Here is a 12,681-nt window from a genome sequence, read left to right as displayed (position 1 = left end):
TGTGTGTGTGTGTGTGTGTGTGTGTGTGTGTGTGTGTGTGTGTGTGTGTGTGTATACGTATTTTAATAATTCAAAACTGGGACCATTTTGTGCACTGTTTTGTAAGCCTTTTCAATTAAGACTATATCATGAATCTGCTCCCCATCATTAAATCTATTTTTTGTGTGTCGGAGTTTTACTCTGTCACCCAGACTGGAGTGCAGTGGCACACTCACAGCCACTACAGCCTCCATCTGCTGGGTTCAGGTGATCCTTCTGCCTCAACCTTTCAAGTAGCTGGAACAACAGGCATGTGCCAGAGCATCTAGCTAATTTTTTTTCTTTTTTGAGTTGGAGTCTTGCTCTGTCTTTCAGGCTAGAGTGCAATGGCCTGCTCACGGCCACTGCAACCTCAACCTCTTGGGCTCAGGTGATCCTTCCACTTCTACAGGCATGTGCCACCACACTCAGCTATTTATTTATTTATTTATTTATTGTAGAGATGAGGTCTCGCCAAGTTGCCCAGGCTGGTCTCAAACCCGTGGGGTCAGGCAATCCTCTCACCTTGGCCTCCCAAAGTGCTGGGATTATAGGTATGAGCCACTGCGCCTGGCCTTAATTTTTTGATTTATTGTAGAGATGAGGTCTTGCCAAGTTGCCCAAACTGGTCTTGAACCCCTCAGCTCAGGCAATTTGTTAGCCTCCACCTCCCAAAGTGCTGGAATTATAGGCGTGAGCCACCGTGCCCTGCCATTAAGTCTTTTATGACATGATTTGTATGGACTATGGTCCATAATATAGGAAATGCCGTAATCTGTGTAACCGGGGCCCTGTGTCTGCGCCTCGTTGACCCTTAGCACTTTGAATGTGTCAGCTCTTCTTTCCTGGCCTGCAAGGTTTCTGCCAGAAATCCACCGAGTCTTATCATGGGGGTTCCCTTGAATGTGCTGAGCTGCTTTTGCTCTTGCTGCTTTCAAGATTCTGTCTTTGACAGTTAAATTGTAATGTCTCGTGCAGACCATGTGAGCTTCCACCTGTTTGGTGTCCTTGGGTTTCATGAATCTGGATGCCCGTCTTCCTCCCAGAGTTGATAATGTTTGTTATCAATTCTCTTCAGGTAGAGCTAACTGTTGTAGTTGGCATGATGGGAGCAAACTTTGCAAACATGTTGGTACTTTTGGGTGTTATTAGCCAGAGGATATCCCTACATATGCGTCCCTACGTGTGATGTTCTCTCTCCTGGCTTCTTACTAATTGCCATGGGGATGGTGTACTGTGGCCTTCCTCTCTGTAAAATGGCTGTCAAATCATCAAACAGGTTGTCATGGGATTTTTTTCCCTCCTATTTCTTCAGGGGTGTTGACCTTTGACACAGTCACTTTCACAGCAGTGTGGAACATTTTAGGCTTTGGGGCAGACCTCACCTGGATTCAGAGCCTTCACAGGTGCTTGGCTGCCTTTCTAGCTGAGTGACCCTGGGAGAATTATTCTTAACCTCCTCAGGCTTTGCTTTCCTTGTCTGTAAAATGGGGCTAATGATCCTGACCTTGCCGAACAGACTGGCAGTGGGTCGGTCTCAGCACGCCGACTATTACTGCCTCCTGGGATACTGTATTTTTAGAACTTGCCAGATTTGTGAGCCACTTAAGTATCGCCCCTTAGAACCGGTCTCACTTTGGATTGAAAAGAGTCTTCCTCAGCTGGATCATGTACCTCCCTCATCAGAACTGGTTCTTAATAACTTTTATGTGTTTCATAAAGTCGGATTCTCAGAGGACCATAATTGTGGAGGTTGAATATGCTTCTAAGACAGCCTTATCAGAAGACACAGTCTCCAAGACACTGGGGACACAACCGGCACTGATGGACTAGCCTGCTGAGGTTACTACTTGGAAGGTAGCAACCTTGATTTGGCTGTGCAGACTTGGGGAAACATGAAGTTCTTTATATCACGGCCATAAGTTAGGTTTAGTTTTAATTTGCTTTGCCAAAGCTGTGCTTTACAAAAGTCACTCCTTTTCATGTGTGCACAGAACTATGTTGTGCTGCTGGACTCCACACTCCCCAGGTCCCAGTATGACTACGTCCTGCCTCAAGTATCCTTCACTGCAGTGGGCTACCACAAACATATCACCTTGATTTTTAACCCCACGGTAAGTAAAAGGGGGAGTTAAACAAAGTTCACAGGGTGGTGAGAGAAGGCGAGTCCACCCCCCCTTGCCCCAGGTTGCAGGTTGGAGGGCAAGTACTCACAGGGCTCCCAGCACTGAGTCCCTTCCCAGTTTTGGTTCTGCATTCTGGATTCTGGGTTTCCCCAGGTGCTTTTTAGCTTTTCTAAGCACTGATGCCTGCCATTCCCTTTGAGGAAGAAATTAGATCTTTCAGGAGTGAACGTGGGCAGAGGGACATTGTTGCCAGGGGCTGGTGGCATTGTTTCTTCCAGCAGAAGGCACATGTACCCACCTACACCAGCCTGTAGCACCCACTGCCAATTGACAGGAACATGTAAATGACACAGAGCATGTAAATGACTCCACAGGTTGCAGGACAACAACCTGGAGCCTGATTTGTTTGACAAATAAATTATAAGAGAAAAACCAGATGGATGAGATACCAGTGGGTTGGAAGAAACTTAATTTATCACAATATGGGGCCCTTACTGGATCCTGTATCCAAGAGACTAAACAACAAAAGAACAAGCACAATGTACACCTGTCTTTCACATTCATGAGATCATTGTATAGGTCAGTGATTCTCAAACTTGGGTGCAGTAGCATCACCTGGAGATTGAACAGACACATCAGCAACAATAGCGAATTCTAGACCTCAGGACCACTGGATCTGAACTTGGTGGGTGCAGGAATCCACATTAAACCACAAAAAGCTGACCTCATAACTGCTGTGTTAGTCATTGTTTCTGGGCATTCTTGGTGGAAAAAGTAAGAATTTTATTTTTATTTCTTTAAAAAAGGAAGCAATATGTAGAGCAAAATATTTAGATATTCCCAATTCGTTTTTTATAACTGCACAGTATTCCTTTGTGTGGGTATACCATCTGCCTAAGTCCATTTGGACTTCTGTAATAAAATTTCTTGGACTGAGTAGCTTATAAACAACAAACATTTATTTCTTACAGTTCTAGAGACAGGGAAGTCCAAGATCGAGGCACCAGCAGGCTCGGTGTCTGGTGAGGGCTCATGCTCTACTTCAGAGATGGTGCTATCTTGCTATCTTGCCAGAAATGGGCACACAGGCTCTTTTATAAGGGCACAAATCCCATTCACAAAGGTTCCACCTCATAGCTTAATCACCTCCTAAAAGTGATGTCTCCTTAATGCTATCATGTTGGTGTTTATGGTTCACCCTGTGAATTCTGGGGGACACAAGCATTCAGCCTGTAGCACCATGGTATATCCTGTTAGTCCCTGGTCGATGGACATTTGGATTGTCACTAGTTTCCTGCTGTTATAAATAACCCTTTGATAAATTGCCTTATGGATGCTTTTGGATGTTTGTTGGCCTCTCTGGAATAGAATCAGAAGTGGAGTTTCTGGATCAGAGGGCAAATGCATGTGGAGTTTTGGTCAATTTTGCCCCTTCACGCCTTGTTTTGCATTCCCACCAGCAATGAATGAGGACCTCTTTTCTCCAACAGGGGGTGTTGTCACATATTTTAAGTTTTGTAGTCTCAAAGCTGAGAAGTGGTATTATCTCAGTGTAGTTTTAATTCGCATTTCTCTCTTTATGTGGTGAAGAGCTGTTGGTATTTTCTTTTCTGTGAACTGTTTACTTCTTAACTGACATTTCTATTGAATTTTTGATCCTTTTTAACTGTTTTCAGAAACTCTGGATATTAGCTCTTTGTTGTATGAATTTTTCCCAGTTTATCATTTAGCCTTTCACTTGGTGTATACAAACGTTTATTTTATTTTTATGTTAAATGTGTTACTATTTATTGCTTCTGGACTTTGAGTTATAGTTAGAAAAGATTTCCCCACTCCCAGTTTTTACAGGAATGTTTTCTTCTGGGACTTGTATGGTCTCTTTGTTACATTTAAATCTCTCTATTTGTGTGGGGTTTTTCCTGGTGTAAAGCGTGAAGAATGGTTCCCAGTTATCTTTTTCATGTGCTAGCCAGTTCCATACAGGATGAGAAGGCCGGCTTCCTGAGGTGTGGCTCATGTGCAGTGAGCCGGCAAGGGTGGTCTCACTTGAGGAAGGGAGTGTTTCCGATCCCCCAGGAGGAAGCACTTACCTTGCTCTTCTCTGTGGACACCTGGTTGGAAAGTGCCAGAGAGATGAGTGTGGACGACACTGCTTGCCTCTGCAAGGGGACACACAGTGCCTCTGTGAAGGCCATGGGCAGCCACGGGCTGAGACATTCCCAAGGGCCCCAGCAGGAGACTCACCTGGGACACACAGTTGTGGGAACGTATAGATGCTGCTTGGTGGTGTCCAGGGCCCACCCTTGTAGTTGCTAAAGGAATGTGCCCGTCATGTCCAAGAATGTGGAAAATGACACCCACCAGGGCTTGGATTTCCGAGCAGGGGCCAGGTGACTTGTGAAGGGCACCCCTGTGCTGTGCTGGGGTCTGTGCAGGGCACTCATGTGAGTTGATTGTCACAGCAAACTTTCCAGTAGCATTCTTCCCACTTTTGTAGACGCTCAGAGAGATTTAATCACTTACCTGGGGTTCGTCAGCAGTGCCAGGGCTCAGATGAGGCAGTTTATCTCTAGCCACGTGATTTCCATGTTATGGCCTTCCCCCATGACATGCAGTTCAGTGTGTACAGTCACAAGGGCCTTTGATGCACATTGGTTCCCTCTGGTGTTGAATGTGGCCACTGTAACCATGAGAATTGATCTTTTACCCAACTTTCAATGCCCTGCTGAGCCTTCTACATATCTTACTTCACTGAGTTCTCACAGTATACCCTGCAGTTGCTGCTGTTCCCATGGTCTCCATTTTATGGTTAAATCAACCAAGTCTTTTTTTCTTTAAAGATATGGGGTACAATTCAGGTTTAGGTATATAAATGTCATTATGCAGGTACCCTTGTTGATGAGGTGTGCCCCCCTCCCAGCAGTTTCCCTCAACTGCCAATCCCACTCCACCTCCCCTGGCAGTTTCCCACTACTGCCAATCCGTTTCTTATAGTATGATAATTGTTCAAGTTTCCCTTATGAGTGAGAACATGTGGTATTCTGTTCTTTGTTTCTGTGATAGATCACTATAGATGATGATCCACATAAGTTGCTGCGAAGTCCATATGTTTGTTGTTCTTTATGGCTGCATAATATTCCATTGTGTATGAGTACCACATTTTTTAAATCCAGTCCAACTTTGATGGGCAACATGGTTGGTTCCATGTTTTTGCTATTGTGAATAGAGCTGCAACAAGCATATGTGTGCAGGTATCTTTTTGATAGAATAACTTGAGTTCCTCCAGGTATATTCCCAATAGGGGGATTGCTGGGTCATATGGAAGATCAACTTCTAGTTCTTTCAGAAACCGCCACACTGTCTTCCAAAGAGGTTGCACTGGTTTGTATTCCCACCAACAGTGTAGAAGGGTTCCTTTTTCTCTGCATCCTCACCAGTGTCTGTTGTTGTTTGTTTTATTAATGATGGCCATTCTTACTGGGGTTAGGTGGTATCTATTTCATGAGTCACCTGGCCCCTGCTCAGAAATCCAAGCCCTGGTGGGCGTCATTTTCCACATTCTTGGACATGACAGGCACACTCCTTCAGCAGCTATGAGGCTGGGCCCTGGGCACCACCAAGTGGCATCCCTACATTCCCACCACTGTGTGTCCCTGGGCCCGGGTGAGTCTCCTACTGGGGTCCTTGGGAATGTCTCAGCCCGTGGCTGCTCATGGCCTTCACAGAAGCACTGGGTCACAGTGTGTCCCCTTGCAGAGGCAAGCAGTCATCCATGCTCATCTCTCTGGCACTTTCCAACCAGGTCTCCACAGAGGAGAGAGCAAGATAAGTGTTTCCTCCTGGGGGATTTGCATTTCTCTAAAAATTAGTGAGGCTAAGCACTTTTTCATGTGTCTGTTGGCTGCCTGTATATCTTTTGAGAAGTGTCTAATCATAACTTTTGCCCACTTTTTAATGGGACCATGTGTTTTCAGTGCACTTGAGTTTCTTGTAGATCCTGGATGTTAGGTCTTTGTCAGATATACAGTTGGCAAATATTTTTTCACATTCTGTGGGCTATTTCCCTGCTTTCTTGATGGATTCTTTTGCTTTGCAGAAGCTTTTCAGTTTGTTGAGGTCCCATTTGTCTATCTTATCTCTTATGGTATGGGCACTTGGAGTTTTGATCAGGAATTGGTTGTCAGTTCCAATTTCCATAAGGGTGTTTCCTGCATTTTCTAAGATTTTTACAGTTTAGAGTTAATTTTTGTGTATGGTGATAGGTAGGGGTCCTGTTTCAGTTTTCTGCATGTGATCAGCCAGTTTTCCCAGCACCATTTACTGAATAGGTTCACCTCTCCCCAGTTCAACCAAGTCTTAATGTGGCTGCCTGAGGCCATCCGGTAAGACCTGGGACTCAAGGTCCGACTCATGACTACTCCATGAGTTCCCACTGAGTTGAACTTTTAAGTAGGTATTCATGTTGAAGGAAAACAGGTTGAGATCTAAGAGATGCCAAAAAAGACAGGAGTGGGCAGTTGGAGGTGGAAGTCTGTTGGTGCCCTTAGTCCTCAATTTCCTAAAGGACATCTAGGTATGGCCCCACTGTCATTCCCAGCCTTTTAGTTCTCATATGTGTAGGTCTCCCGATTCCATGACCCTCTTTGAGGGTCTCAAAGAGCTCAATTTGTATAATTCGCAACCGATTATATCTATCTGTATTTATCATATTAGAAAGTAAAACATCCTGGAAACACCAGAATCCACAAGGCATGCTTCTATTAGCTGTGGTGTGATGCCATTGTACCGTGCAGCCTCTGGAAATGTCCACTGCACACTTGTGGCAGAATGAGTGAAAAGGGCACATACATCTTAGCATTGTTATGAAAATAGTTTTGGTCTGTGACCCTCCAGAGATGGGAGTCCCTGTGTCATCCGTCAAGAACACTGCTGTGGCTCATCAGCCTGTTTTTATCATTATATGAACATACTTATTTAGTTTATCTGTTTCCTTTTAGGAGTAGAGTGAGCTAGTTGGGCTATCACTTGATGTTTTTGAACCCAGAATCTCAGGGGCTTTAGCAAGATAGAAGTTTCTGTGTCAGCTGTGTCCAGGAGTGAGCAGTCCAGGGACCATGTGGTTACTTCGAGGTATCAGGACCCAGGCCAGCCCCTCCTCTTGTTGCTCTGCTCCAGCACATTGCTCTTTTCTAGAAGGGGGCACTTGGCCAAATGCCGTCCAGCCAGCAAAAGGAAGGCATATCATTTCTCTTTTAGAGTACAACCAGGGTGTGGCACCTGCCACTTCTGTTCCTGGAGTTCGCTGGCTGCGCTTAGCTACAGGCGGGCTGGGAAATGTGGTCTGTCTTCTGCTTGACCCAGATAAAAGCAGGGGGTTCTATTGGAAGAAAGGGAAAATGGCCACAGGACAAGTGGCAGTCTCTGCTTCGCTTCCTCACTAGGACATGCTCTCTGGGACCAGCTGTCCAACTGCGTGTCCTGGGACCAGAACAGTGGGCTTGTGATACAGCCTTGTGGGACTGAGTCCTACATGTAGCAGGGCCTCAACAGAAACCCCCTTGCTCTTCAACCACAAGGTTCCCTTTTATCTGCATCTCTTCATTTCCTTAGCGCAGATAGTGAACATTCAGAGAGTTAGGGATGCCTGTTACTAGAATCGCAAAACCAAGTAAAGGAGCTTGGATGGCAGAAGACTCATGTAAGCACTTCTCTGAATTGCTTCAGCCTCTTCCTTGGGCTAGCAAGAATTTGGCTCACAAGGGGCCCTAGGCGTCCTTGGGGGGCCAGTTGGAAAGGCTGTGTGGGTCAGGCTGTGTCTCTCTTGGTAACAGATGAAGGTAGGACTTCGATGAGAAGTAATGTCTCTTGTTTGCAGAGGAAGCTGCCTGAGCAAGACATTGCACAAGGATCCTACATTGCTCTGCCGCTGACATTGCTTGTTCTGCTGGCCGGATACAACCACGACAAGGTAGGAAATCCAGAGACCTCCTGAGGAGGCAGGCATCTCAGAGAGAGCGAGTTCTGACAGCTGGAGGGATGTCCAGGTTTCCAGAAGTCACTGAATGTTAGGGTTAGAAGGGCCCGAGAAAGTCTCAGGTCAAGTCCTAGGCCGCCTTTCAAGGCAGTCAGCCTCTTGTCCCACATCTCTCCTAATCCTTAAACCTAGAATGCGTCTGGGAGTGTGTTGCTCCTGGAGGGAGGCCAGCCCGTTTCTGCACCCTTTGGTACAGAGACCTTCCTTTCTCATTAGAATTGAAATCCTCCCCACCAACACTTGGTGGGTACCGGCCATGCCTGAAGAAGAAGCAAGAGCCACCATCCATCCGGGCAGAAGTCTCCTGGCATCCCCCTCTCTCACTCTCTCTTTCTAGCTCATTCCATTGCTGTGGCAGTTGATGAGTCGACTGCAGGGAGTTCGAGCGCTTGGCCAGGCGGCCTCTGACAATAGTGGCCCAGAAGATGCAAAGAGACAAGCCAAGAAACAAAAGACAAGGCGGACGTGAGGAACAAGAGGGGAAGTGGCAGTCTCATTGGGATGGGATGCCGGCGGGCCGCCACCTGCCCTTGGGATGAAGTGTAAAGCATGTGTCGCCTAACTTCAGCCTGTGCTTTGGCCCCACACTGGTGTGGACGTGGCCGTCAGCTCCTGTGTCCCCCCCCCTTCATGTGGCCCCTTGTGCAATGCAATGAATGGACCCTCCTGTCACTCTGCTGAACAGAATTTATTTTCTGAGTCAAAGATAATTTATTATTAATATTTTTGTTGAAGAAGTATTTAAGCTATGCCGGTGGTGTGAGAATGTGGTTCGTAATCTTCAGCACTCGTTTGCAAGAAGAGTTCCGGCAAACATGGTTTTAGGTTCCATGCTGAAGTCCCTTCTGGGTTTAACTGCTTCCTTAACTCCTTTGCATTCGAGGTCCCTGCTGGAAATCACAGCAACCTGTGTCCACTACTAGGAAGCGATGTTAGGAGGTGAAAATCAATAAAACTGCCCATTCATTTGTGTTGTAGATCATCTCAAATGTGTTTCCTGGATGGCGTGGGCATAGCCTATGGCTGCACATTGAGCTGCATGTAAACCAGGCTGGAGTCCTGCGTGAAGCCGGTTGGGGCACAAGGTGGTCCTGGCAGCTGTCTTTTGGCCTCAGTGCTAGATAGTAGGGGAGAGTGGGGGTTGTGGCATATTGAAGAGCGCCCACCGCATCTGAGGAGGGGGGTTACTCGTCTCTGGCTCACCGTAGTTCTGCAGGAATGTTAGTTCATTTTTCTAGAGAAATCAGAAAGAAAGAGTTTTATGTGAAATCTTGCCAGTTTTAAACATTAGCAACAAAAAGCGACACACTTTGGCTATAAGCAAAATGCGTATATAGTCTGGGTGAGGCTTGAAGGCGGCCGGTTCATGTGTATTGCACAGGAAATCTCTGCATCTGAACAGAGTGAATGTCATTCTTGCAAGAAGTCACTAAGTTGCAGTGGAGGAGGGGACACATCTATCCCCTCCATCTACTGAGTGCCACACGTGACGGGCATGGGCATATGGAGTCAGTGGAGCGGATGGCACTGCAGAGGGTGGGGAGGCCAGGGCCCATCTGTTCTGTCCTTCATTGTATCCCCGGGGCTGGGCATATGCTGGGTGTTCAGTGGGGAACAAGGCGGGAATGAGTAGATGGGCCCATTGCTGGGCAGAAGGCAAGCCAGTAAATGGGCGAGGGCAGTATAGTGAGCCAAAACCCTTAGATGGAGGAAGCTTGGGGGAGCCATGGGAGTGCAGAGTAGTTCTAATCCCACCTGGGAGCTTAAGGGAGCTTCCTGGAGTGATGCTTGAGCAGGCCCCCAAGGACCAAGACTGGAGAGAGGAAAATGAGGCAGAGGTTTTTGTTACATGCTGCTGCCAGTGCAGAGTGTCAGCTTGGGGGACTCCTGGCTCCTGAGGCCACCCAAAGAGCTGCTGTGTTCTCAGATGGTGGCTCTTGGGGTGTCGGCACTGTGGAAGGAAGATGAACTGTGCAGGAGATGGGGGGCAGATGTGATACATAATTTAATTCTTGTTTCTAACTCTTATTCCAAGTGTTTCTAACTCTTATTCCAAGTGTTTCTAACTCTTATTCCAAGTGTTTCTAACTCTTATTCCAAGTGTTTCTAACTCTTATTCCAAGTGGACACCAGAAACATCCCTTTTAAATGTTAATGGGGTTTTTATTGACACGGTGTAAAGGTTAAGAGCTCGTAAATGTCAAAACAGCTCTGTCCAATTCCGGATGCCGCCAGGAAGTGGTAGCCTTTCCCTGTCTCTGGCTACGTGACCCCCTGGACCTTGGGGGAACTTGTGTGTGGCATTTCAGTCCACTGGAAAGTTGGGCCTATTGTGTATAATTTTTTTTCCCTCCATTTTCTGACAGTCTCGGGACAACTGTGATCCTCCTGTGGGGAGAAGTAAATGTTAATGTTATTAGAGGGTTTTGAATGGTGCAAAAGTTCTATGAGATAGATTTTTTTTTCCCTGAGGAATTAAACAAAGAACTGTCTAAAACGGTGGGTTCTTGGCGAACTCTGTTGCTTGCACATTTTCACCTACTTTTTCTTTTAAGTTGGAATCTCACTCTGTCGCCCAGGCTGGAGTGCAGTACCATAGTCATGGCAACCCCAGCATTAACCTGCTGGGCTCTGGCAGTCCTTATGCCTCAGCCTTCCAAGTAACTAGAACTACAGGAGTATGCTACCATGCCTGGCTAATTTTTGATTTATTTTAGAGCCAAGGTCTTGCTAAGCTGCCTGGGCTGATCTCGAACCTGCAGGCTCAGGCAATCCACTCGCCTCGGCCTCCTAAAGTGCTGGGATTACAGGCTGAGCCACTGAGCCCTGCCTCACCTATTAAAGTGGCCATAAAAACCATAAAACCTTGATGAGGACACCCCAGAGAACTTCAGGGCAGGGCCAATCCAAGGTGACGGCTTCACCTTAGTCTTTTCTGTGTTTTGAATTTTATCCACCAACCAGCAAGGATTCTGGAACTCTTGCTGGAAGTGGAAGTGGAGGATGGGGAAGAGCTGTGTGTGGGTACCCACGTGTGTGTTTGTGTGTGCACTCTCATGTATGCACATGTGTGGGGAGGACCTGGGAGGAGGGTGGAGGGATAGGTGGTTCTTGTATGTAACTAAGGTTCTGATGGTGAGGAAGGAAGCTCACGAAATGAGGTGGAAGCCAGGGCTTGCCTCTGGATGGAGCACCAGCAGGGACAAGCTCCTTTCTTGAGCTACCATGGCCAGGGATGTGCTGGCCCTGCATGCACGTCAACTCCGTGACCTCATGAAGGGTGTGTTCTCAGCGCCATTTTACAGGGAGAGACGCTGAGCCTTGACCATCTCGCAACTATGAAGTGGAGACTGGGTTTGATCCAGGTCCTAGAGTTGTTAGCCACCATGTTGCCCTGCCTCGGCTATATGAAGTGAGGTGATGTCGTTACACGCCAGCTTGTCTGGAATGACTCAGAGCTTTGGGAATGGGTGTCACGTGCAGGAGAAGCAGGTGTGAGGTGAAGTTAGCAAAGGCAAGTGACGTGGAGTGATGTGTGCAGTGGAGGGGTCTTGGCAGTGAGGAGGTGGAGGACCTTTGTCCCATCAGCATTGTTTCTGGAACTAAGAGTTACACATCCAAGCACTGAGATTCAGCCCTTTAATAGGCAAGATTTCCCTCTTTTCTTTTCTAGAGACAAGGTCTTGCTGTGTCACCAGGCTGGAGTGCAGTGGCATGATCTTGGTTCACTGTAGCTGTGAACTCCTGGGCTCAAGCTATCTTCCCATTTTGGCTTCCCAAATAGCTGGGATTACAGGCATGCACCAACACCCTGGCTAATATTTCTTCTTATTTTGTATAGAGATGGGGTCTCCCTGTGTTGCCCAGGTTTGACCCAGGCTTATCTCAAACTCCTGGGTTGAAGCAGTCCTGCTGTGGCCCCCCAAGGTGCATGCCACCACACCCAATTCTCTCTCTCTCTTTTAAAAAATGTATCTTATTTATTTATTTATTTTTAGAGACAGGGTCTTGCTGTGTCACCCAGGCTGGAGTGCAGTAACACAGTCATAGCTTACTGCAGCCTCAAATTCCTGGGCTCAAACATGCCTCCCTCCTCAGCCTCCCGAGTAGCTGGGGCTACAAGGCGCATGCCCCCATACTTCACTAATTTATTTTAGTTTTTTTGTAGAGGTGGAATGTCCCTATGTTGCCCAGGCTGGTCTCGAATTCCTGACCTCATGCGATCCTCTCGCTTTGGCCTCCCAAAGTGCTGAGATTGCAAACATGAGCCACTGTGCCCAGCCCCTTAAAAGCTAGCACACACTAAAAGAAGAGTTGGGAGGAACCAGGGAGGACGTAGTTTGCCAGTTGCCTTCTTTTTTTTTTTTTTAATTTTATTTTTTATTATTATTTTATTATAAAGATGTGGGGTACAATTCAGGGTTAGGTATACGAACATTGATTATGCAGGTACCCTTGTTGATGAGGTATGCCCCTCCCTCCCCTAGTAGTTTCCCTCAACTG

At 46.9% G+C, this 12,681-nt stretch overlaps 1 protein-coding gene across 3 annotated transcripts in view; it reads left to right on the top strand.

Moving 5' to 3' along the window:
- The window catches only part of LOC103271437 (nodal modulator 1), a 59,328-nt gene extending 50,168 nt beyond the window's left edge, over positions 1-9,160 (top strand). The window contains exons 29-32 of one of the 3 annotated variants that reach the window (XM_021717986.1): positions 2,013-2,132; positions 8,020-8,112; positions 8,516-8,643; positions 8,964-9,155. In XM_021717986.1, the coding sequence (XP_021573661.1) occupies positions 2,013-2,132; positions 8,020-8,112; positions 8,516-8,643; positions 8,964-9,003 (381 nt within the window). In that variant the 3' untranslated portion in view covers positions 9,004-9,155. Of the gene's footprint in view, positions 1-2,012; positions 2,133-8,019; positions 8,113-8,515 lie in introns of all 3 variants that reach the window. The other 2 variants (XM_008068911.2, XM_021717987.1) reach the window with 2 other exon arrangements.
- The last annotated feature ends 3,521 nt before the right edge of the window (positions 9,161-12,681 follow it).

This window comes from Carlito syrichta, unplaced genomic scaffold, assembly GCF_000164805.1.
Source record: "Carlito syrichta isolate Samal-C Ts95f unplaced genomic scaffold, Tarsius_syrichta-2.0.1 Scaffold311662, whole genome shotgun sequence".
Classification (NCBI taxonomy): Eukaryota; Metazoa; Chordata; class Mammalia; order Primates; family Tarsiidae; genus Carlito; species Carlito syrichta.
This window is presented reverse-complemented; position numbering and strand designations above follow the sequence as displayed.